This window comes from Dermacentor silvarum, chromosome 1 (assembly GCF_013339745.2).
Source record: "Dermacentor silvarum isolate Dsil-2018 chromosome 1, BIME_Dsil_1.4, whole genome shotgun sequence".
NCBI lineage: Eukaryota > Metazoa > Arthropoda > Arachnida > Ixodida > Ixodidae > Dermacentor > Dermacentor silvarum.
In genome coordinates, this window is record NC_051154.1 from 100721268 (window position 1) to 100743243 (window position 21976).

Sequence of the window (21976 nt, forward strand, 5' to 3'; positions counted from 1 at the left end):
CAGTGAGCCGTTGCCCAAGCTGACCGCACTTGGTCAAGTTACAGACAGTTCTCTTGCGTCATCAATGCGATGCGTGGGTACACATCGCCTAAAAGAAAAATACGGCGCATATATTTATGAAAAATTATTTTCCTTGAAATATCAAACAAGCTTATTTCTAATTGTATACAATTTTTCCAGCAATGATTTCAGCGAGCAGGCGACATTGTTCTCTGAGCACATAAAATTGCTTTTATTTTCGAATGCACATTCAAGTTCATACCTTTTGTTAGGAACAGCATTGAAACAAAAACGATGTACAATATTGTTGCAGGAGTGAAAAATAAGCAAAATCAGCCCAACCGAAGAATACTCAAAGAACTGCACAGATTCCAAGAATATTACAAATCTCACTGTTAGTGCATGCAGGAAATATTTCTTTTTACAATAACAATGTTTACAAAATAAAACAAACCATTTTTTTTTCTCACAGAGCACACACCAGATACAAATCACTTTAAGAGCATGCCTAAGAATATGGAGTAAGGCGAAATTTTTAAAAAATATACAAAATTTCCATAAGGTCATAGTGAACCAGGCTCCTCAAGAGTTGATGTGCGGTGTTGGTTCTTTCATGCCCTGTTTCATATGGCGCACCACCCCGACATATGGGCTTCATTCACGATGGCATATAATGTTTTTATTTTCTTAGATCTGCCTGCCCCCTCTTCATTCAAAACAAACATAACTTTAATTGAAATCTTTAAAAATGGAGAAAATGTCTTAAACATGTACTGCACAGCCCTCTCACACAGTTTTACTTATTTTCCGATACTTAGCTGCTTCCCTTCTGCTTCATTGCTCTGAGTTGATGCCTTTCATGAAAAAATGGAGCTGGGTGTAGTTTAATAGAAGCTGATAACTTTTCTTGTAACTTCAGCTGCGTGCTCATTGCAACCAATGTTGCTCATGCACCTTGCCCTCATGAGGGTGAGTATATCCTTAATACTGTCAGCATGCAATTCTTGCTTGCTAAAACATTCTGTAAACAGGTTTTCAAGCATTTCCACAAAATGAAAAAATGCACTGGAGGGATAAAGAAGACCTCCATTATCCTTCTGATGTGTATACATAGCAACGTCAGAGCTTTCTGCAACGGATGACAATGTCAAAGATTGCATACATTGGTCACAGTTTGTTTTCATTATGCACTTCCGTGCAGTATAATCAGCTACATAGTAAATTAGGTATGAATCGCTTCTCTCTACATTCTAGTCATGATCGCCTGGTGACGACAAAGCTGCCTCTGCTGCAGGCAAATTTCCTACATCAATGAGGCTGTCAACCCGATCCCAAACGGTAGTCTTACGAGGACGAGTGCTGCCACTTCCTTCAATTTCTAGCAGAGCACTCAAAGCACATGGATCGGAATTTCCATACAGTTTGGAAATTACAGTTTAAATTACATTACCTTACAGTTTTTACCAAACTGTAGAAAGACATACAATTCATGGTATAGTGTAGACCGCTTATAACTTAAGTCCCCGGAGACGCGAATATCCACGCTATAAGCGGTACCGCACTACAGTCGAGTCCCGCTACAACGAAATTCACGGGACACACGAAAAATTTCGTTGTGGCGGAACTTCGTTGACGCGAATTGGTATGTATATACCGTATTTTTGCTATACTAAGCACCCCCCCCCCCCCCTCTATTTTCGCGAAAAAAATTGGGGGAAAAGTTTGCATGCGAATCTAAGCACCCGCCTATTTGTTAAGAAGAGCGCAGCGAGCGACCGGCAACACATTCAGGCCGCGCTGTGCCGGCTCGCACAAGCCAGAGAGGAGGAAAGGCTCATCGCGCGCCCTTTCCCTCTCGTCCGATGAAAAGGTCTATAGCCTGTCCGGCACCCTGGTGCAAAACAGTAATTGTGCCGGCGAATAGGCATAGTTGCTTAGCGCACTGCAGAACGAGCACAAAGTATGTCCGAGGACGTTGCAGAGACAAGTCGAAGAACGTTGCACTTCACAAAAACAATCAAAATGAAGTCGATTCGCATCCTCGTGTGCAGGCTGCAGCAAGCGAATGACAGTGACGGGAGCGCACGTGCTGGCACGAGTCTTTGGGTCGAACTAGCTTCAGCGCCCCTAGCGGCCTCCGGCTCCAGCGACATGCGCGGCTTCAGCCGGAAGCGTGCGCCGCATAGGGCAGAGAGCACACTACCGAATATTCTAGTACACTATAGCTAGACTGAGGGCCACAAAAACAGCGAGCCTGCCCGCCAAGTTCGTCCATGCACTTACAGAACGGAACGGGTTGAGCTTGCACGTAAACGAAAAGTATCAAGCTGAATTTGCGCAACACAGCATAAACTGGTGCTGTCGCGCAGGCAAAGTGGCACTACACAGCGTCACGACACACGACGGGTGAACTTGAAACGCTGTGGTGGCCTCAACCGCCACAAGATCCTGTAAACAAGTTTTCTGTGCTGCTGGAGGTTTAAAATATTTGAACTTGCATTATTGCATAAAAATATTTGAATAACAGCAGTTTGAAAATAAGTTTACTCCAGAAATGGACCTGTTTCCTTTTTGGCAAGTAAAGAACCAACTTATTTTTATTTGGGAATATTTGGCTAATGTGTCAGTTTTATGCATATCCCACTCTTCAAACTAATTCGCTTTGACTTTGTTTCGAGCCAAAAAATTGATATTCACAGAAGCTTACTTGTGTTACACTTGGTGCCCTCCCTCCCTTGTGCAGGTTACTTCTGTGATGAAAGAATTTTGGCGGTGCACAGAGCGGCGCCGACCAGGCATGCTCCAAGGCCAAATTGTGGTTTGCTCAACAATGTGGACTAGTGGCCTGAACTGCTTTACACGTATGACGTACTCTAGCAGAACCCCCTTGATCATGATCACTTCATTCTACGAGGCTGCCATCTATGCACAGGTTCCAACAATTGCCTGCTTTGGTGACCCCCAAAGTCGACATGAAATCTTGCTCAGTGAGTGCTGTCCTATGATTGAAATAGTTCTTTATGGGGCACATAAAGCATTTGATTGTCATACTGTGTCCTTATTCTCTATCTTCAACAGGAATTCTGGAAGGCAGCCACAATCGAAAAGTGGTTGTGTGCACTGCCGACAGACAGTCAGCCATTGCTGTGCATCAGTTGCTCTTTTCATGTTGTGTCTGTTGCTTGCTGCTTCATGATGAGCTTCCCATGGCGAAAATTTGGGGTGAGATTCTACATTGGTCATGTATATTTTGTAATGATTTGAGTGTTTCTAGTGGTTCAAAAAACAAAACTCCAATAGTAAGATTTTGCTGCATGATATTCAAGAAAAAGTGAGTTCACTATTTAAACACCCCTAGTGTTATGTATTTAGGATACATGATTTGCATTTGTAACTAGTGCTGGCAACAAATTCATGAGCAGAATTCTTGCAGCTAAGCAAACGCTCTACAGCGAGCAATATTGAGTTGTTGATTAGTCTAGTATACAGAAGTGTCCTTCGGGCAGTGTGAAAGTACCAAAGTTATACCTTAAATGCTTTGAGTGGCACTTGTGGATGCAGAAAGTACTGATAGCTGTAACTCTCTTGACAATTTTCAATGTGCAGAGGTGACAAATGAATGGGCAAGTGAGCTTCCGAAGGCCAAGATGCCTGTCCTTGTGGTTCAAGACAGTGTGCTGCCATTGGCCAACATTCGTGATGCTGGGGTTCTTATCCACTACGACGTACCTGAATTGTCCAAGTACAACTTTGGCTTTCGCTTCTCCTGCCTTGCTGACCGAATGCGTTCATTCGATGGAAAGGTAACTTCTCTAGTTATGTCGACAGGGTGTGAACGTCTTTGATGCGAATCACCAAGATACTTACTGACTTATTCATGTGCATGAGCATTAGCCGCGTGATGCATTTGTGGGGACAGTCTGTTGTGTTCTGTAGGTAAAGTGTGCAATTTATTAATGTTTCTTGTCCAGAAATTCTTTCCATACATACTTTGCTATATGCTGAATGTGCACTGCTAATTATGTACCTCATTTGGCTCTCATTTGGCTCAGGTTTCCCCAGGATTATCTCCTATCATTAGTTACAGTGAAACCTCGTTGATACGATTCTGCATAATATGTTTTTCGAGATATGTTTTCGTTTGCCGGCCAACGCCCCCCATAGGAGCAATGTATTTTCATGCAGTTATATGATCGCGTTTTCACCTGAAATTGGATATGACGGCAAACTCGTATTTCTGAAACTCGTAGCTTTATATTCAAGTGTACTAGAATAAATTACATTCCAACAACCCACAAACAACGTGTTATGGGCCGGGAACTAACGGCCACTGCGCACTGGCGGCGGCAAACGCAAAGCAAGTGTTTCGTGCCGTGGAAGGGATCGGTCCTGGATCATTTTAAATTACCGCGCGTCCCGCCGGCAAACGAGCCGCGAGCGAAGCTGATCAATGACAGCTGCCCCCTTCAGTGATGTACGTGCGGGCACGGCCGGTCTGGAGGCGCGCACTCGCTATTTAAAGAAGGCACGGAGGGCGCGCCTCCAGACCGGCTGTGGTGTGGGAAACTGGTGTCATGCAGACCTGCCCAACCGCTGTTTTCGCACTTTTGCTAGCGCTCGTTTTGGTTGGCTTTTAAAGTGAGATCTTCATGCGGTCATGTAACTGAATGAAATGCCTGCCCTCGTCCGCCAGTCATATCGCTTGTTGTCATGCTGCTCTACGGTGTTCCTTTGTTCCGGAATTCTTGGCCTCGTGCCGTGACCTCTGTAGCTATGTCAAGGAACTTATCTTTCAAAAGAACTTGTTTACGGACTTTGAAAAAAAAAGAAAGTTCAGTGAAAACTGATGAGCTGTTTTAAAGTTGCTCAATAAAAGTGTGTTGACTGCAGTTCGTGTGATGTGATGCTGCTCTGCATAACAGGCGTGCATACCTGCCAACTCTCCGGAATTGTCCGGTAGCCTCCCGAATTTTGCTCACATCTCCCGATTGTACGGAAGCGACCTCAAATCTCCCGAAAAGTACTCGCCACAGCACAGCGTATGTTTTTTTTTTTTTTCGTTCTGCTTTCTTTAGCGCTATCGCTCTAACCATATTACGCCTTGTAATATAACCATGCGAGAAAGCAGCGCGGGCCACCGGCACCACCACGAACGCGAGCAACCGACAGGTGCTTCCATATGGGATTTTCTGGATTGGCTCGTCTCTGGCTGGCTTTCGCGTTTTTAGCAATCCAATGGTTAATCAATCGTAAGTGCGCTACGCTTTTGGCTTTGTCAGGTTGTCGAGTGAAGTGCGGAATGCCTAACCACTCTTTGTTTCCCCCAGTTAGAGCGATAGATGGCACTTTCATAAGCCAAGAATACGTACTTGCAAGTATTTGATATCATATACGACTGACTTTCCGTGCTTTGTCACTTCGAGGAGAGGTAACAAGTATATACTCTCCACCACGTGCGCCGTTTCACACAGTGGCAAACATTTTCTTGACACCCCCCCCCCCCCCTCTTGGGAGACGGTCTCCTGAATTTTATTGTTGCTAGGTTGGCAGGTATGGGCGTGTTATGCGGAGCAGTATCACTCGACACCACAGGAAGCTTTGCTAGCGAGTTTGTCAGGAAGTAAGCCTGTTTTCTTACGTTTTGGGGCTTGCTTTGGATGATACGTTCTATTTTCTGGTTCCTGCAGAGATCGTATCAACAAGGTCCCTGTGTATATGTTATGTTTAAAAAAAAAAGGCAAGTCAGCAGTCATTGACATCAAAGCAACACACAGTCTTAGGCGCATTAGTGTACCATGTGGTTTGTTGCTTAGAGTGAAGTACCTTCGGGATCGGCCCACATTTTTATACCACAGTATATGTTGGATCGGCCCATGTTTTTTTTTTTAGTAAAGCCACACTTCCGATCCTGGTTTTAAGTGCGCAGTGTCAACAAGTGCATGACTTTAATTTTGGCCTTTTTGTGCTAATTATGCATATTTACTACGCCGTATATAGATCTATGTTGACTTGGTGCACCTTTCTTGTTCCAAGCTTCATTTTGACACCTTTTTTTTTTTTTTTCTTACGTGCACTAGAAGGCTTCAAATTGTGTAATTAGACGAGAGGAATGTGGCCAGATACCCAGATCCAACGAACTCCAAATCAAGCTGAAGTGTCTAAAGAACACTTTGTTTTCAAATCATGTTGCGTTATGTGGTTTCAAGTACAAAACAAAGCAGTAAACAGTGATGTATAGGCTTAAGTGTTCAGCGTCCTGTGGTCTCTCTTTTAGAATGTTAGGCCATGCAAGTGACAGGTTTAAAGGGGTACTGCCATGATGTTTGAGACTACCTTAGTAAATGAAAATCAAAGGCCTCTAAACCTTATAAAATATAGTGACAAGCCTGAGAGCACCAATAATAATTAAGAATAATAGCTTTCCAGCTATATTTATTGCTTTCTTTTCAGTTTTTTTTTTTTTTTTTTAAGGTTTAGAGGTATAGGACCTTCATTTAACGCAAGAGAATTTAAAGTGTAAACTACCATGTCAATGTCCCGTTAATGATGGCTTCCGTTTATTCCATGAATTTACAAGCAATCCACATGCTACAGAAGGAACACAGGCGGTTTTTTTACCAGAAATGTGAAGGTGTTTTCTGAAGATGATGCCGCGGATTCAACTTCCTGTTACGGGTGCCACATTTCATTGGCGGATAGCACAAAGATGCTCCATTACTTAAATTTAGGCACAAAATAAAGAGCTGGTGGTAAAAAACAATTCAGAGCTTTTCATGGCGGTGTTTTTCATAGCTTTGTGTCACTTTGAGGCAGTAAAAACATTCTATCGAACCTACGGTGGTCTTCAAGTCAAACCCTGACTTTTGTTTTTCTGGATTTCAAAATGGAGTTTAGATGCGTGGAAGTGGTCTCATTTATCGAGGTATTCTCAGTGAAACTGATGTACTGCTGAAGTTGTTGGCCGCCCATAAACTCTTCCAGTGGTCCAAACTAATTATAGTCACTTTGAGTGAGTTCGGGACTCTATGATGTATGTGGCAGTACCTCCTAACTGAGTTCGCACGAAGTGCACATTGTGCTGTACATTGTACTGGATGAAAAGATTGCTCGTGGTAATCAAGACAGGCTCTTTCTTCCAGAGTGCACTTGTGTACATGTTGGAGAGCCTCACTGTATCACTGTATTACTTGCTGTTGATCGTCTTCCGCTGACTTCCGGTCCTCTGGAAACCGTTTGCACCCGTTAAATATTGTGCTTCAGCATGTAATCCCGTTACCATGCTGAGCTTGAAGTCTGCCTGGAATTTCAGTCTGTTTTAGGCCTTCATTCATGATTAACTTAATTGCAATGCCTTGTTCCACAAATGCATCGACAGGCTCCGTTGCCATCTTATTTAACACGTCACTTCTAGTGAGAAGGAACATCAGCACACCACAGCTTGATAGCCCACAAGTGTGTTGTCAAACCTTATGAAACAACAGCGGCCGCATTTCAATGTGGGCGAACTGCGAAAACACCCGTGTACTTAGATTTAGGTGCACGTTAAAGAACCCCAGGTGGTCCAAATTTCCGGAGTCCCCCACTACGGCGTGCCTCATAATCAGGTCGTGGTTTCGGCACATAAAACCCCATAATTTAATTAAAACCTTGTGAAACAGATGCCATTAGTGTGTATTTTATGTGCATATTTTCATAAATACAGGTTTGACTTGAACTACCCACAGTAAAACCCCGGTGATAGGATCCCGGCTGGTACGAATTTCAGGTGTGATATGAATTCGTAACATTTGCTGGCCGAATACATTTCTCACAATACGAAAAAAATCGGCTGTTCCGAACGTCTTACCGCGCCGCTGCGGATCATACGAACACCTGAGCAACAGCGGCGGCGGCCGAGCCAGCGGGGCAACCGGCACAGACAAGCCGGCACAGCGCGATCTGGGTGGAATTCAAAGTCGCCGAGCAACCAACTACGTCACACGGCTGCGCAGTCTCTCTTTGGTCCCCACGTCGAGCGGACCGGACCACATCACAGCCTAGCCTATGCGCAGCGAGAAAGGAGACGAGGACCGCTGCTGCAACGACGACCACGGCGCAGCCCCCGACGGCCAAAACGCTCCCTGCACTCGACGTGCTCAGGCGTTTAGTGGCGTGCGAAAACATTCCCGAGATAACGTGCGCGCACTTAACACTTTTTGGAAGGCGATCGTAGACGATTTCGGCAAGAAGAAAACGGCCCGTTGATAGGTTTTTCAAGGGACTGCGAAAAAAAAAAAGAAAGAACGTTGTTTTACACAAAAGCTGAAGCAACGATTGCAATAGCAAATTAGTAGACAGCCTCATGACTTCAATAATTAATCCATGTCCCTCAGTCCCCAGTGGCCGTGAAGCAACTGACCAAGGCGGTAGTCAGACCTGCGACGCAGCAGAGGGTGCTGAGAATCTCTGGGTCGGGACAGGCCGCCTCTGGAAACTGACCCTGACAACGTTTAACACGCGCACCCTATCGAGTGAGGCTAGCTTAACAAAGCTATTTGAAGAATTATCAGGTATTGCGTTTGATATTATTGGCCTTAGTGAGGTTAGGAGAACTGGTGAGGCTTATACAGTGCTGACTAACGGCTACGTCCTCTGCTACAGAGGTATTCCAGATTAAAGAGAATTTGGAATAGGATTCCTAATCCATAAGGACATAGCGGGTAACATTGATGAATTCTACAGCATTAATGAGAGGGTAGCAGTCGTCGTAATAAAGCTGAATACGAGGCATAGAATGAAGGTAATACAAGCCTATGCCCTAACTTCCAGTCACGACGATGAAGAAATAGAACAATTTTATGAAGATGTTGAATTAGCAATGAGAGAGGTGAAAACACAGTATACTGTAGTCATGGGAGACTTCAATGCAATAGTAGGGAAAAAGCAGGCTGGTGAGCAAGCAATTGACAACTACGGCATCGGTTCTAGGAACACTAGAGGAGAGATGTTGGTAGAATTTGCGGAAAGGAATAGGTTCTAAATAATGAATACCTTCTTCAGGAAGCGAAGCAACAGGAAGTGGACCTGGGAAAGCCCAAATGGAAAAAACAAGCGATGAAATAGATTTCATACTCTCTGCCAATCCCAGCAGTATATTCTGCAGGATATAGAAGTGTTAGGTAAGGTAAAGTGCAGTGACCATAGGTTAGTGAGGTCTAGGATTTCTCTCAATTTGAAGAGAAGAAACAGGCCAACCTAGACGCAGTAAGGGTAAAAGCAGACCAATTCAGGCTGGTGCTCGCACACAAATATACAGCTTTAGAACAGGAAGATGAAGACAACATAGAGGTAATGAATGGTAATGAATGAAACCGTAACTAGCCTGATCTCAGAAGCAGCAATTGAAGTGGAATGTAAGGCACCAAGGCAATGAGTAGGTAAGCTCTGCCAAGTAACAAAGGACCTAATAAACAAACGACAAAACATGAAAGTGGCAAACTCGAGAGATCAGATAGAACTCGCTGAACAGTCAAAACTGATCAACAAGAAGAAAGTAAGGGATATTCGAAATGATAACACGGTAAAAATTCAGGAAGCAGTCAAATATGGACGCAGCATGAAATCAGTGAGAAAAAAACTTGGCATAAGACAAGGCAAAATGTATGCTCTGAAAGATAAGCAGGGTATTATCATCAGTAATTTCGATGACATGTAAAAACAGCAGAAGAATTCTATACTGACCCATACAGTATCCAAAGCAGCCAAGCTACTATCATTAAAAGTAGTGATGAACAGCATACAGAGGTTCCTTCTATAACTAGTGATAAAGTTAGAAGGGCCTTGCAAGACATGACCAGAGGAAAAGCTGCTGGAGAAGATGGAATAACAGTCGATTTAATAAAAGATGGGGGACATATGCTTGAAAAGCTTGCGGCCCTTTATACGCAATGCCTCGCGACTTCAAATGTACCAGAAAGCTGGAGAACGCCAACATTATACTCATTCATAAAAAGAGAGACGTTAACGAATTGAAGAATTATAGGCCCGTTAGCTTGCTTTCGGTATTGTATAAAATATTCACCAAGATAATTTCCAATAGAATCAGGGCAACACTTGACTTCAGCCAACCAAGAGAACAGGCTGGCTTCAGGAAGAAATATTCTACGATGGATCATATCCATGTCACAAATCAGGTTTTAAAGAAATCTGCAGAGTACAATCAACCTCTCTATATGGCTTTCATAGATTATGAAAAAGCATTTGATTCAGTAGAGATATCAGCATGCCATCGAGGCATTGCGTAATCAAGGAGTACAGGAGGCATATGTGAATATCTTGGCAAATATCTACAAGGATTGCACAGCAACTTTGGTTCCCCACAAGAAAAGTAGAAAGATACCTATCAAGAAAGGGGTCAGACAAGTAGACACAATCTCTCCACTGTTATTCACTGCATGCTTAAAAGTATTCAAGCTCTTAGACTGGGAAGGCTTAGGAGTGAGGATTAATGGTGAATATCTCAGCAACCTCCGATTTGCAGATGACATTGTCCTATTCAGCGATAACGGGGACGAATTACAGGAAATGATTGAGGACCTTTACCGAGAAAGTGTAAGAGTGGGTTGAAGATTAATATGCAGCAGAAGTCAAAAATAATGTTCAATAGCCTTGCAAAGGAACAAGAATTCAGGATTGCCAGTCAGGCTCTAGAGTCTGTAAAGGAGTACGTTTATCTAGGTCAATTACTCAAAGGGGACCCTGATCATGAGAAAGAAATTTAGAGGAGAATAAAATTGGGTTGGAGTGCATACAGCAGGCATGGCCAAATCATGAACGGGAGCTTACCACTGTCATTGAAAAGAAAAGTGTACAATCACTGCATTCTGCCGGTGCTAACATATGGGGCAGAAACTTGGAGGTTAACAAAGAAGCTCGAGAACAAGTTAAGGACCGCACAAAGAGGGATGGAACGGAACATGTTCGGCCTAACGTTAAGAGACTGGAAGAGAGCGGTGTGAATCAGAACAAATGCGGATAACAGATGTTCTAGTTGACATTAAGCAGAAAAAATGGAGCTGGGCAGGTCATGTAATGCGTAGGATGGATAACCGGTGGACTATTACAGTCGCAGAATGGATACCAAGAGAAGGGAAGCGCAGTCGAGGACAGCAGAAAACTAGGTGGGGTTATGAAGTTGGGAAATTTGCAGCCGCTAGTTGGAATCATCTAGCGCAAGATGGGGGTAAGTGGAGATCACAGGGAGAGAGAGGCCTTCGTCCTGCAGTGGACATGAATAGGCTGCTGATGATGTACGAAGTAAGGATAGTAGTTGTACCGACCGTATAAACTTGTAAACATTCGCCTACTAAATTAACATAAACGATGTCACGCGCACACAGGTAAACATAAACACGTCTCCCTCGATGACCGCGGACACTCGCTATCGAAACGCTGGCGTGAGGAAGCGTAGCAGCAGCAGCGACCGAATTGACCTTCGCGCTGTCTCTTGCTTCAACGCGAACTAAACGTCGAAGGCACAGCGCATACGAAGCTACTGCCACTAGGCGCACTTTGTCAACATCTCGGACCATTTTGACGATAAGGTCCGTGCGGGCGCACACTTTGTGCCCGTCGCAGATCACTTTCAAGATATGGCACCCACGGGGGTACGTTGTATCTGCAACGTGCCGGTCGCTTGTTGCAACGCATCGGTCACTTGTTGCAACGTACAAGCTGGCTGCACCGCTGAATTTACGTGACCGCCACATTCAAACGCAACGTAAGATGCAGGAACATTATAGATTGGCGAAGTATCACGGGGAACGCCCTGTAATTCGAACGCGAAAGCATTTGCGATGGTTAATTCGAACATACCGCGCACTGACAATGCTCTGAGCAGCGCGCCAAAGCATGTGGCGGCGCCTCCAACCGACATTGCTCCAACACCGCCATAGAGCAAAAGCTTAGGCGAGACCCACGCTGAGAAAAAACAGAGAGAGAGAGAAAAGAAAAAGAACCGCGGCGTCACTACTCTCAAATGGCAAGGTCGCTGTTTCTGCGTGGCGCCGGAACACGTGTGTACGTGCTGACGTCAGCCAACACTGCGGCTGCGGCGCAGAGGCAGTAGCAGAGGAGAGCAACGGCGGAGGCCAAGTCCGGCCAACGCTCGCTTCAATGGCAGAAAACGAAACTTCCGGGAGCGGACTAAGCTGGTGGGAGCGGCGGGAACAGTCGCACGGAAACAGTCGAAGGTGTTGGAGCTACGAGCGAGTTGAGAGGGAGGGCGAGGGGAACTACCGAAGATTGCCGAGGCCAAATCCGCTTCCCTGCCGCCCTCCTCCCTCACCTGCGACGGTCCCCGCGTGCGCCCATCGCCGTGTCGCCTCTTCCTCTTTATATCCTCAATCTCTCTCTCTCGCCGTGCCTACGCCGCCCGCTCCCTGAAGTTTCGTTTTCTGCCGTTATCGGGAAGCGAGCGTTGGCCTACGTATGCAGTTTCTTGGCCCCTGCTCGATATGTGCTTGCGCGCCACGATATTTCACGAATTGCACCGTTCGTACGTCGTGCTATGGCGCATGAATACTTAAATAATGAGACCTTCTTTTAATTCGAACAAATTTTTGGGCCCCTTCGAGTTCGAATCATCGAGATTTGACTGTACATGGAAGTCAATGGGATTTAGGTTGGGACCACGAAAACGCGAGGGAAAACGCAGCAGCAAGGAAGGTATCAATGGGGTTCCACTATTATTAGACATCTTTTCTGGTAAAAATAAATTGATTTTTCTTGGTAGTATTGTGTATGTTTTGATAATACGAATATTTCATGCGACCCTGCGAGATTCGTATCACCGAGATTTTACTGTATATAGTAAATAATGAAATCTTCCTGGAAAATATGTATTTTACTTGCTTTGTGTATGCTTTATCATGATGTAAGAAAATGTCTGAAATGATTTATTTACTTGTTTATTTACATGGTACGTGCTTAGCCATTGCAGATGTACAGCGGGGGGGGGGGGGGGGGGGGGGGGAATACAATTCAGGAAAAACAAAACACTTTTCTAAAGTATTCAAATAATCATCATTAGAAATGTTGTGAACATTAGCAAGCAACAAAATGTTTCAAATTTCTTATTGCCTGTACAAAAAAAGAATAGTGAAAGGTGTCACCTCTGAAAGGAATCTCGTGCATTTTCAAATCATGATCTCGTCTTTGGGAGACATAGGCAAGGGGCTGGTTTAAAATACAACACACTATTGATGCCAGTTTTAGAGTAATATACATTTGGAAAAATTTTAATCCAAGATTTCTGCAGCGGTCTTCTGATGTTTTCGAATTTAGTGCTTTTTTTTTTACTTTCCGGCATGCTAAGCGTCCTATCCTAATTACCAGGGACAAACCGGACTGCGTTGTTCTGCATTTGAAATTTGAAGTTTTTCTGCAAGTTGAGCAGTGTGTGTGGATCCCAGCAAACACTCTCATGATCGAGTACACTGCACACATGAGTGAAATATAATGGTACTCAGCTCAAGTTAAGTCCTAAAAAAAACCCTAGCCCCAATTGTTTCGTTTCTAATATTGTTTACATGCCTGTTCCATTTTAAGTCAGCAGTAAAAAATACACCCAGATATTTATGTTCTACCGCATTGTTAATAAACACATTGCTTATAGTATAATAATTGTTACCATGTGAGCGCATCCTGGTAAAGGTGATGTAAACACTTTTTTTGACATTAAGTGACTTCTCCCATTTATTGCAGCATGAGGCAATCAAGTCTAAATCATGCTGTAGTGCTTGTTTATCAGATTCACTCTTTAAAGCTCTGTATTCTATACAATCATAAGCAAACATTCTAAACAAACATGTGATACCAGAAGCAATGTCATTGATGTACAGCAAAAATAAAAGTTCACTTAGAATGGATCCCTCGGGCATACCAGAGGTCACAGGCACGTAAGCAGAGGAACAGCCATTCAGAACCACAGACATTTGTCTTGAGTGAGTATATTCTACTATCCAATTGATTATTTTCTCATACAACTTATATTTCAAACAACGTCCAAGGCTTTCCTGAGGTCTAAAAATATGGAGTCAGTAATTTGATTCTTATAGATTGCCGAGGCCAAGTCGTGTAAATTCAACCATTTGCATCATACAAGACAAACCCTTCCGAAATCCGTGCTGACTATAGTCGGGTACAACTTTAGAAGTCAGGAGAGGCCTCGCCCAGATGACCGAAGCACAGCAGCCGATTGCCTCCGAGACTAAAGAAATAGTCACGCTCCAAAAATTGTGACTGCTTCTAAAACCATATTTCTCGGTATAAATAAGATTTGTGTATCTTGATGAGTGGTTTGGTAAAACTATCATGACGGAAATTCTACAGCACATGCCGGATCGCGAGAGAAAAATAACTCCATGCCTTCTACAACGCTGTGCGTCGTCTATGGAGCATGATCGATGGCACCAGGCGTGTGATTATAAAGCAGTCGCTGGTTTAATAGCATAAGATTCATATATACTTTTTGTGTGTTTTCACAAGCTTGTTTTTTTTAATGTGTTAGGCTTATTTTTAATTATTATTATTTTTTATTATTTCACGGTTGCAAACCTGCAATCTTGTGAATTCATGCATGGCATTGCATGTCAGTTTTCCGCCATGGAGCCCAGCGAGGTGACATCAGAACGCGATCCTTTGTTGCCAAACGAGCCTTGTGCCGCCTCATGACCGCACCACCAAGGAGCCTTGGCAAGAACAAGAGCGGCCACATCCTGAACAGCGATTCACGCAACATTATCTTTCACTGCCACAAGTTTTGGCGTAACAGAGAGCCTGAACTCAGTGTGGAGGACACAAGCAAATTTGTCACCGACATGCTCGGTGTCGGCGAAAGGACAGTGTTCAGGGTGAGGGAGGAATTTAAAGCTTCGCATTTTTTGGGTGGCAAACTGACGACGTCCTTGCGAAGGCGCCCACGCAATCCGGAGAAGAGAAGACTCAGCGCGAAGTTTGACAGCTTCACGTTGTGCGCGCTGAGGTCATGTGTGCACGATTTCTTTTGCCGCAACGAGATACCGACAGTTGAGAAGGTAACTACGTGCTGAGTTCTCGGAGCGTATAGAACTCCCATCAATAAGGCTGTGTACTGTGCGTCGCCTGCTTATCGAGATCGGCTTTAAGCACGAAAAGAGAAGCCGTAACTCGCTGGTTTATCAACCGGGATGACATCGCCGATTGGCGGAATCGCTACCTCCGTGATGTGGAGCACTGCCGGGCGGAAGGCCGAAAGATCTACCTGGACGAGACATGGGTGACGGCGGGACACACTCGGTCGATCGTGTGGACAGACACCGTAGTGCAGAAGCGCGGACGCCTGTTCGCTCGAGCAAATGGCCTGTCTACGTGTCTAGAACAACCTTCTGGGAAAGGTCAGCGCCTGATCGTGGCGCACATCGGCAGCGAGGAGGGCTTCGTCGACGGGTGTTTGGATGTATTCCGAGGCCAAAAGACGGGCGACTACCACGAGAAAATGAACGGCAATCGCTTCGAGGGCTAGTTCAATGACGTTCTGCAGAAGTTGCCAGCTGGTAGCATCATTGTTATAGACAATGCACCTTACCATAGCCGGCGAGAAGGGAAATATCCGACGACGGCCTGGAAGAAGGAAAAAATACAGAGTGGCTGACAAGGAAGAACATCACCTACGGTGAAAGGATGATAAAAAAGCAGCTGCTTGAGCCGGTGGCATCTGTAAAGTCGCACTTTCTGAGCTACATCGTAGACAATGCAGCTGTAAGCACCGGTTGCATTGTACTCGGGCTTCCGCCGTACCACTTCAAATTTAATCCCATTGAGCTTGTGTGGGCCAAGGTAAAAAATGGCATCGCTGCATCCATAGTCAAAGCCATCTTGAGGGAGAAAATCAAGCACGTAACATGCTTAAATGCTGGCATATATGAATCAAAACACAATTGTTAACCCTGATTATCGTTGCCGGGCTCAAAATCCTCTTTCGGGCAGCCACCATCAAGTTTGATGGGCCCCATGGTGAAATAGCAGTAGTCAAGGCATGCTTTAGGGCTCTGTTAGCAGTCTGCACTGGAAATCACAGTCATGTCATAGAAAGTGCTGGTGAAATAGCAGTAGTCAACAGGAAATTGACAGCCATTGTTACCACCTTGCACGCCAAAGCAGATTCATGTGGCTGCATTGTTTATTTTGGTTATCTGACTCGGACAAGTAATGCAAATAAGAGAAAAAATATAAAACACCATTAGCTTAGCGAAGCCCAAAATGCTCATTCAGGCAGCCACCGTCGAGTTTGATGCGCCCCATAGTGAAAAATCAGTAGTCGGAGGGCGCTTTATGGCTCCGTTAGCAGTCTGCACTGAAAATCAGTCTTGTCATAGCCAATTTTTTATTAATTCTTTTGACTCGGGTAAGTAACGCGAATGCAAGCGCAATTATTAACATGAATAACTTTGCTAGCATTTTTTTTGTCATATATAGTACCGGAAAAATGCTCAGCAAAGTTCAACGTGTTTTAGTGAGGCATTTTGTTCATTACAAGCCGTAGGCAAAGCGACGGCCAGATTCAGACAGTAATATTGGTGAAGTAATAAATGGTGAAAGTTGCAAAAGGCTCTCAGAGCAGCACTGCATTGCTGGACTCCATTCACTAGAAAACTGCGTTTGTAATGATGAAAGTGTCTAGACAGGGAATGATACCCCACTGCACAATGTTATATGTGTGTACCACCACATGTAATGGGCAGCGAAACCGTCTGTTTATTAAGACTGTATGCAGCAACATATATTAAGACTAAATGCAACAACATAGCAAAGTGCTGTTTCACAATATGACGCCCTTTCATGTGCACTTCTGGCAAGCTGCTGTATGTACTGATGCATAAACACATTAACAGGGGTAAGAGACGAAGTTACTGTGCAAGCCACGCGATTCTTTTAACATTTTGTATCTGTCAATGTTTCTGTTCTCACAGCTGATAGAACTTTTAGTGCAAGTTGGTTAATCACGTTGCGGCAACAGCACAAGAAGCAAGGTCAGAGGAGAAAACACAGCAAGATGGCAGACTGAGGAGGCAAAGTAGACAAGAGAGAAAGGCTTTAATGAGATCGAAGAGGCCAGCCCTGCTATTCACTGGACTTGGTGCTTTGAATGAGACGAGTTAATGAAATTGTAAACAAAGACGTGGCTGAAAGCATGCTTACAAGTACAAACACAAAAATCAAACGACAGAAATAGGAATAAACGTATACACGCGCGGAAGCACTCATATATTCACACACATGCACACAAACGCGAGCGCGAAAACTAAGCTCTAAAATACAAAAAAAGGGGGAAATAACAAATATACACAAACACGCAAGAAAACATGCACACACATTTAACGCAGACGCGAGTAGAGGTATTAGGAGTCAGTTCACAAGCAGCTGTTCCTACTTTTTCGTACTTTTTTTTTTAATGTACATATTGGCTCTGTTGCCTTCACTGCCATAGGAATTTTTAAATAGCAACATATCAACATATCACGAAAATCGAAAAGCAGCGCAAAGCTGTGTTGTGGGAAAGCAAGTCGAGCGCTTGCAGCACAATTAACTTATGCGCAATTGTGTCACAGCAGGCATTCTATAGCTGCCGCGTGTACTCAGCAAAGAGTTCTAAGCCACACAGCGACCCAAATTCATGCCAAGCTCCCTTGTAAGGGCACCATTGTATCAGTCATAATTTTATAGTAGTACTGAGGCTGACATTAAGGAAACAAACACTACTCCCAAACGCCTGATCGTTAATAATCCAATGACATTCACTCAAGCAGCACGTGTAATACCCGTGCCACACTGGGCAAAGTAAAGTTCACTTTGAGCGACTGCACTTCAGCGCGCTGAATGTCACTTTGGCGGCGCGCTGCTACACGAGAAAGAACGATGGCCATGGCGATCGGGAGTCAGACAGGAAAGCATATATTTGTTAATATAAAATTGTGTGCATGAAAACAGTTTATTCTTGTTAGAAACAACATTTACAATTCACCTTTACAAACGCCCGCAACAACGGCAACTTGACCAGCAGCAGTCAAAACGACTCGATTGGCCAAACTGCGCAGCCAATACCCGGCGTGGTCGTGAACAGCCTGAGAGCGAGAGTAGTTTTTTGCTGTTCTTGTTTTTTTGTGGTGTGGCACGTTTTATCTTGTAGCGTTAGCAATTTAAAACAAGGTCATTAAAAATTACTCTTGACTCTTCTTTAAATAATACTTTACTTATTTTTTACTAATTTGCTAACGACGCTACACACTTCGCCGCCAAAAAGTGAGTTCGCCGAACAGACTCGCTGGCGAGTGCGCTCTGCAGCGAGTGTGACTAAGCGTTCCCTTGTGGCATCCTGCGAAGGACACTAGCTGCGAAGTGCACGCGCTCACTTTACTTTGCCCGTGTGACAGGGGTATTAATCACTGATTGTTAACATTGGTGGGAAGCAATCAATCGACGGTGCTACACAACGCTCGAACGACGCTGCTAGATTTTCGGCTATCTTATCACACTGCTGCCAACGATCGATCGTTTGTGCGCTGAGCTGGCAGCAACAAATCTTTGTATTGGAGGTTGCTTTCGCAAATCTGTTCTTTTGAGAAACACATAGGTTGGTTTCATCCGCACACGCTTTTCTCATTTATCTTGATAATGGTTTTGCTCCGTCACTTCACCACGTCCGACGAGAAACGCTGGGGCACTGTACACAATCACATCCGCCGCTCACAGTAGGTGCCAGACTTTGGCAAACTCTCCTCGTCGTAACTTCACTTGGGAGCAAAACAAAACACCATGGAACAAACACGTATGATGTTGGTTTGCAGCGGTGTGTTGCCGCAGGATCCTGTTTTCAGACGAAGCGCTGCGCAGCGTCACTGATGTTCGCTGCAGCCTTTCTTCGCTGGCTCACGGCTCGAAACAAACGCACGCGGCACAAATTGTACATCGTAAGCTCTCAATAATATTTCCGGCATGACAGACCACCACAAACAATTCGAATTCACTCTGACGAAGGGAAACGCGCACAGTTGACGCAGCTCGGCCCAGTTCGAAGTGTGGGCAGCCATGTTAGGCATGTTCTCAGTCGGCGGGGTCTGACGTCACCTGAAGTGCACGCCTACTGGTGGAGGCTCGTGTACATCAGCCTTTGAAGGGCAAATGCCTCTGCCTTCTAAAGTTTTACCCGACTATAGGATGAAGGAGGTAATTGTGCTCAAGATGCGACATGATGCAGCTATGAATCACATGGTAATCACCTTAGACGTAATGCTGGCTAAGGACACAAGTTGGTAGTTCTCAACTCTCTCTCTGCCCACTTTTATGCACTGGTACTATGCATTCCAGTTTCCAATCACCAGGCAGACAGCAATCATTTAGCGACTATTGGAAAAAGCAAGAAAAATACATAAAGAACCTAAGCAGTTCATAAGACTTCCTTTCGTCGGTTTCATATTCTCTAATAATCGCCGGGCACCTGCCACACTTAACGGGATGACATTTGGTCACCATGGATTTTCGTTGATTATTCTTGAACTCAGTTTAAATGCTGACAAAGTATTTCAAAAAGATTTCAACTTCACTTATGTCATCGTCAACAACTTGGATCAGAGTACTGCTAGGAGGGAACAGGGCTAGCTTCTTACCTAGATTCGTAAAGTACAAGTTCTTGGCCAATTCTGTTAAGAGCTTGAAGTGACATTTCAATCTCATTAGCTGTGTCAATTGATAATTCGAATTTCTTGTTTTAAACTGCCGATATACTCTCCTTATCTTCCGCAGAAAGGTACACAGCTGACAGTTAAACCATAGCTAACGTTTTGTGCATTTGGACAACGCAGCTTGAAGAGAAATAAACTGATGTTGCAGTTGAAACAACTTTTCTTTGAATACATTTCATAATTGTTCAATACTCAAGTCATCCACCAATGTATAGAAAGTTGGAAAATGCGATTGAAATGCCAAATTTAGTGCAGTGTAGTCAGCCTTGTTGTATACGTACATAGTTCCAATAGGCTTTTTTGCAAAAGATACATGTGATATAGTAATGTCGGCTACATTAATATTGTGATCGCTCACACTAGGTAACACCAGAGGAAGTGGCTGGGAGTTAGGGAGGTCCTGAAAATGCAACGAACATTGTTTCGTCTGGTGTACAGATGTGCTATGGCAGCGTCCCGTTCTGTGGTAAATGCCGCTTGATGCATTCAGTAAGAAGCAACCTGCTGCAATCATGAGAGAAAGGAGGAGATACATACGCAAAAGTGTAACAGCTGCGCCAATGGCACCATCCTTATATAATTACGTATTTCTGTGCCACCCTGCGTCACAATGCCCCGACTAGCCACAAAACTTCTCAGGCACGCTACTTTTAGTGGAAAAGAAAAGCCGTGTTAGCAACCTTCAGTTTTGCCATCATCATTCCTGTGTTAGATGTTGCCAATGCAACGCAGTTGCAAAATATCGCTGAAGTGGAAGTAGCTTCAAAAGTGATCATTTGAGAATGTGGCACAAGTGTGTTAACACGTTCCTATGCGTGCATGTTCTTGTCTATGGCGACGGCGATGCCTTTTGTGCTATTTCTTTTCATGCTTTTTCCACTTTGTCAGTGGTCGGAGCGACGCTCCACTTGCATTACCAACGGAATCGGCTGATCATCAATGGTAGATACGAGTGGAAGAGAACTCGAAGAGAACTCACATTACATATCGGAAATGTCGCCTTTATCGCCTCAACGACCGCTAGATAGACTAGGTGCCTTTTTCCAATGCCAGTGTTTTTCAGTGCTTTTCATGTTCATAAGTGGTCAATCGACACTTCTCCTTGGGTGGAGCATGGAATGTAGCCACTCACAAACACGAAAAGGATTAAGCATAGAAAAAATTGGCAGGACTCATCTCACAAAAACTGTTCATGACAATATGTTTAGCATTGAATCAATACAGTGACACAATGTATTGTTAAAACGAGTTAAGGCATGTGCACACTAGCGGAAAAATGTGTGCCGCACGGCCGTTTTTTTTTTTTTTTGCCGCGGGAGGGATTAGTCCTGGACCGATTTTTTTGCGGTTTGCCGTGTGCCATGAATGAAGGAGAGCGGCTGCTTCCTGTGACATGCGCGTGGGAAACTGGTTCGTCAACTCCGGACGGAGCTGACGGATAGTTTGAGAAGAGGGGAGGTGTCTATGGTGTCATGTGACTGCCACAGCGGCGCGCCGCCGGTTTGTGTGACCGCCTTGTCGCAGCCACGCGTTTTTCCGCTAGTGTGTATGCTGCGCCTTTATGTATGAGGTGTGCGCTGCAGCAGGACTCCTCTTTTGCGCTTTGCTAACAACACACGGTGCCATCTAGCGAAGCCGGCACGTGGCCTCTGAAATGCATGGCACACTGGTGTGTGCGAACTCATAGAAACAAGTCATGTGCCAACCGAGCTCCTCTCTTGTGCTTCTTTCTAGACATGCTGCGCCGTCTAGTGGCGCTGCCGAGAAGTTTGTGTGTAGCCTCAGAGATGGGAAGCCTGACACACAGGTGCCTGTGAACGCTGAGAATCATTCCCTCGCTTGCTGCACACCCAGTGGAGCATTCTTAACGACCCAAGTTTTTGAGAGGTTCATTGAGGAGTGGCACATAACCCCGTGCATTCATGGAGCAGCTCGCTAAAACCTTGGCATGAACGACATTCATTGAAAAGTGGCGCATACGCAGTGCATTTCTAGCACAGCCTGCTAAAGTGTCGAGTTGCGGTCCTTTTGGAATCGTTGTGATGTGGGGTCGATTTGGTAGTTCTGACATTTTGGCGACGAATCAAAATTTATGCTAGACTCTGGCTTAATCTGCAAACGGCGATGCAGTTGGAGTTCGAATTATCACAGGGCGTGCGCTATAAGGTGTCCAAAATTTTGGACGTCCTTATGCATTACGTCTATGGGGCCAGTGGTGG

General features: G+C 44.6%; 1 protein-coding gene across 1 annotated transcript in view; it reads left to right on the forward strand.

The window, feature by feature from the left end:
- The window catches only part of LOC119452129 (putative ATP-dependent RNA helicase TDRD12), a 215813-nt gene that overhangs the window by 108157 nt on the left and 85680 nt on the right, over positions 1-21976 (forward strand). The window contains exons 18-20 of the mRNA XM_049665961.1: positions 2744-2987; positions 3079-3222; positions 3607-3803. Coding sequence (XP_049521918.1) covers positions 2744-2987; positions 3079-3222; positions 3607-3803 — 585 coding nt within the window. The remainder of the gene's footprint in view (positions 1-2743; positions 2988-3078; positions 3223-3606; positions 3804-21976) is intronic.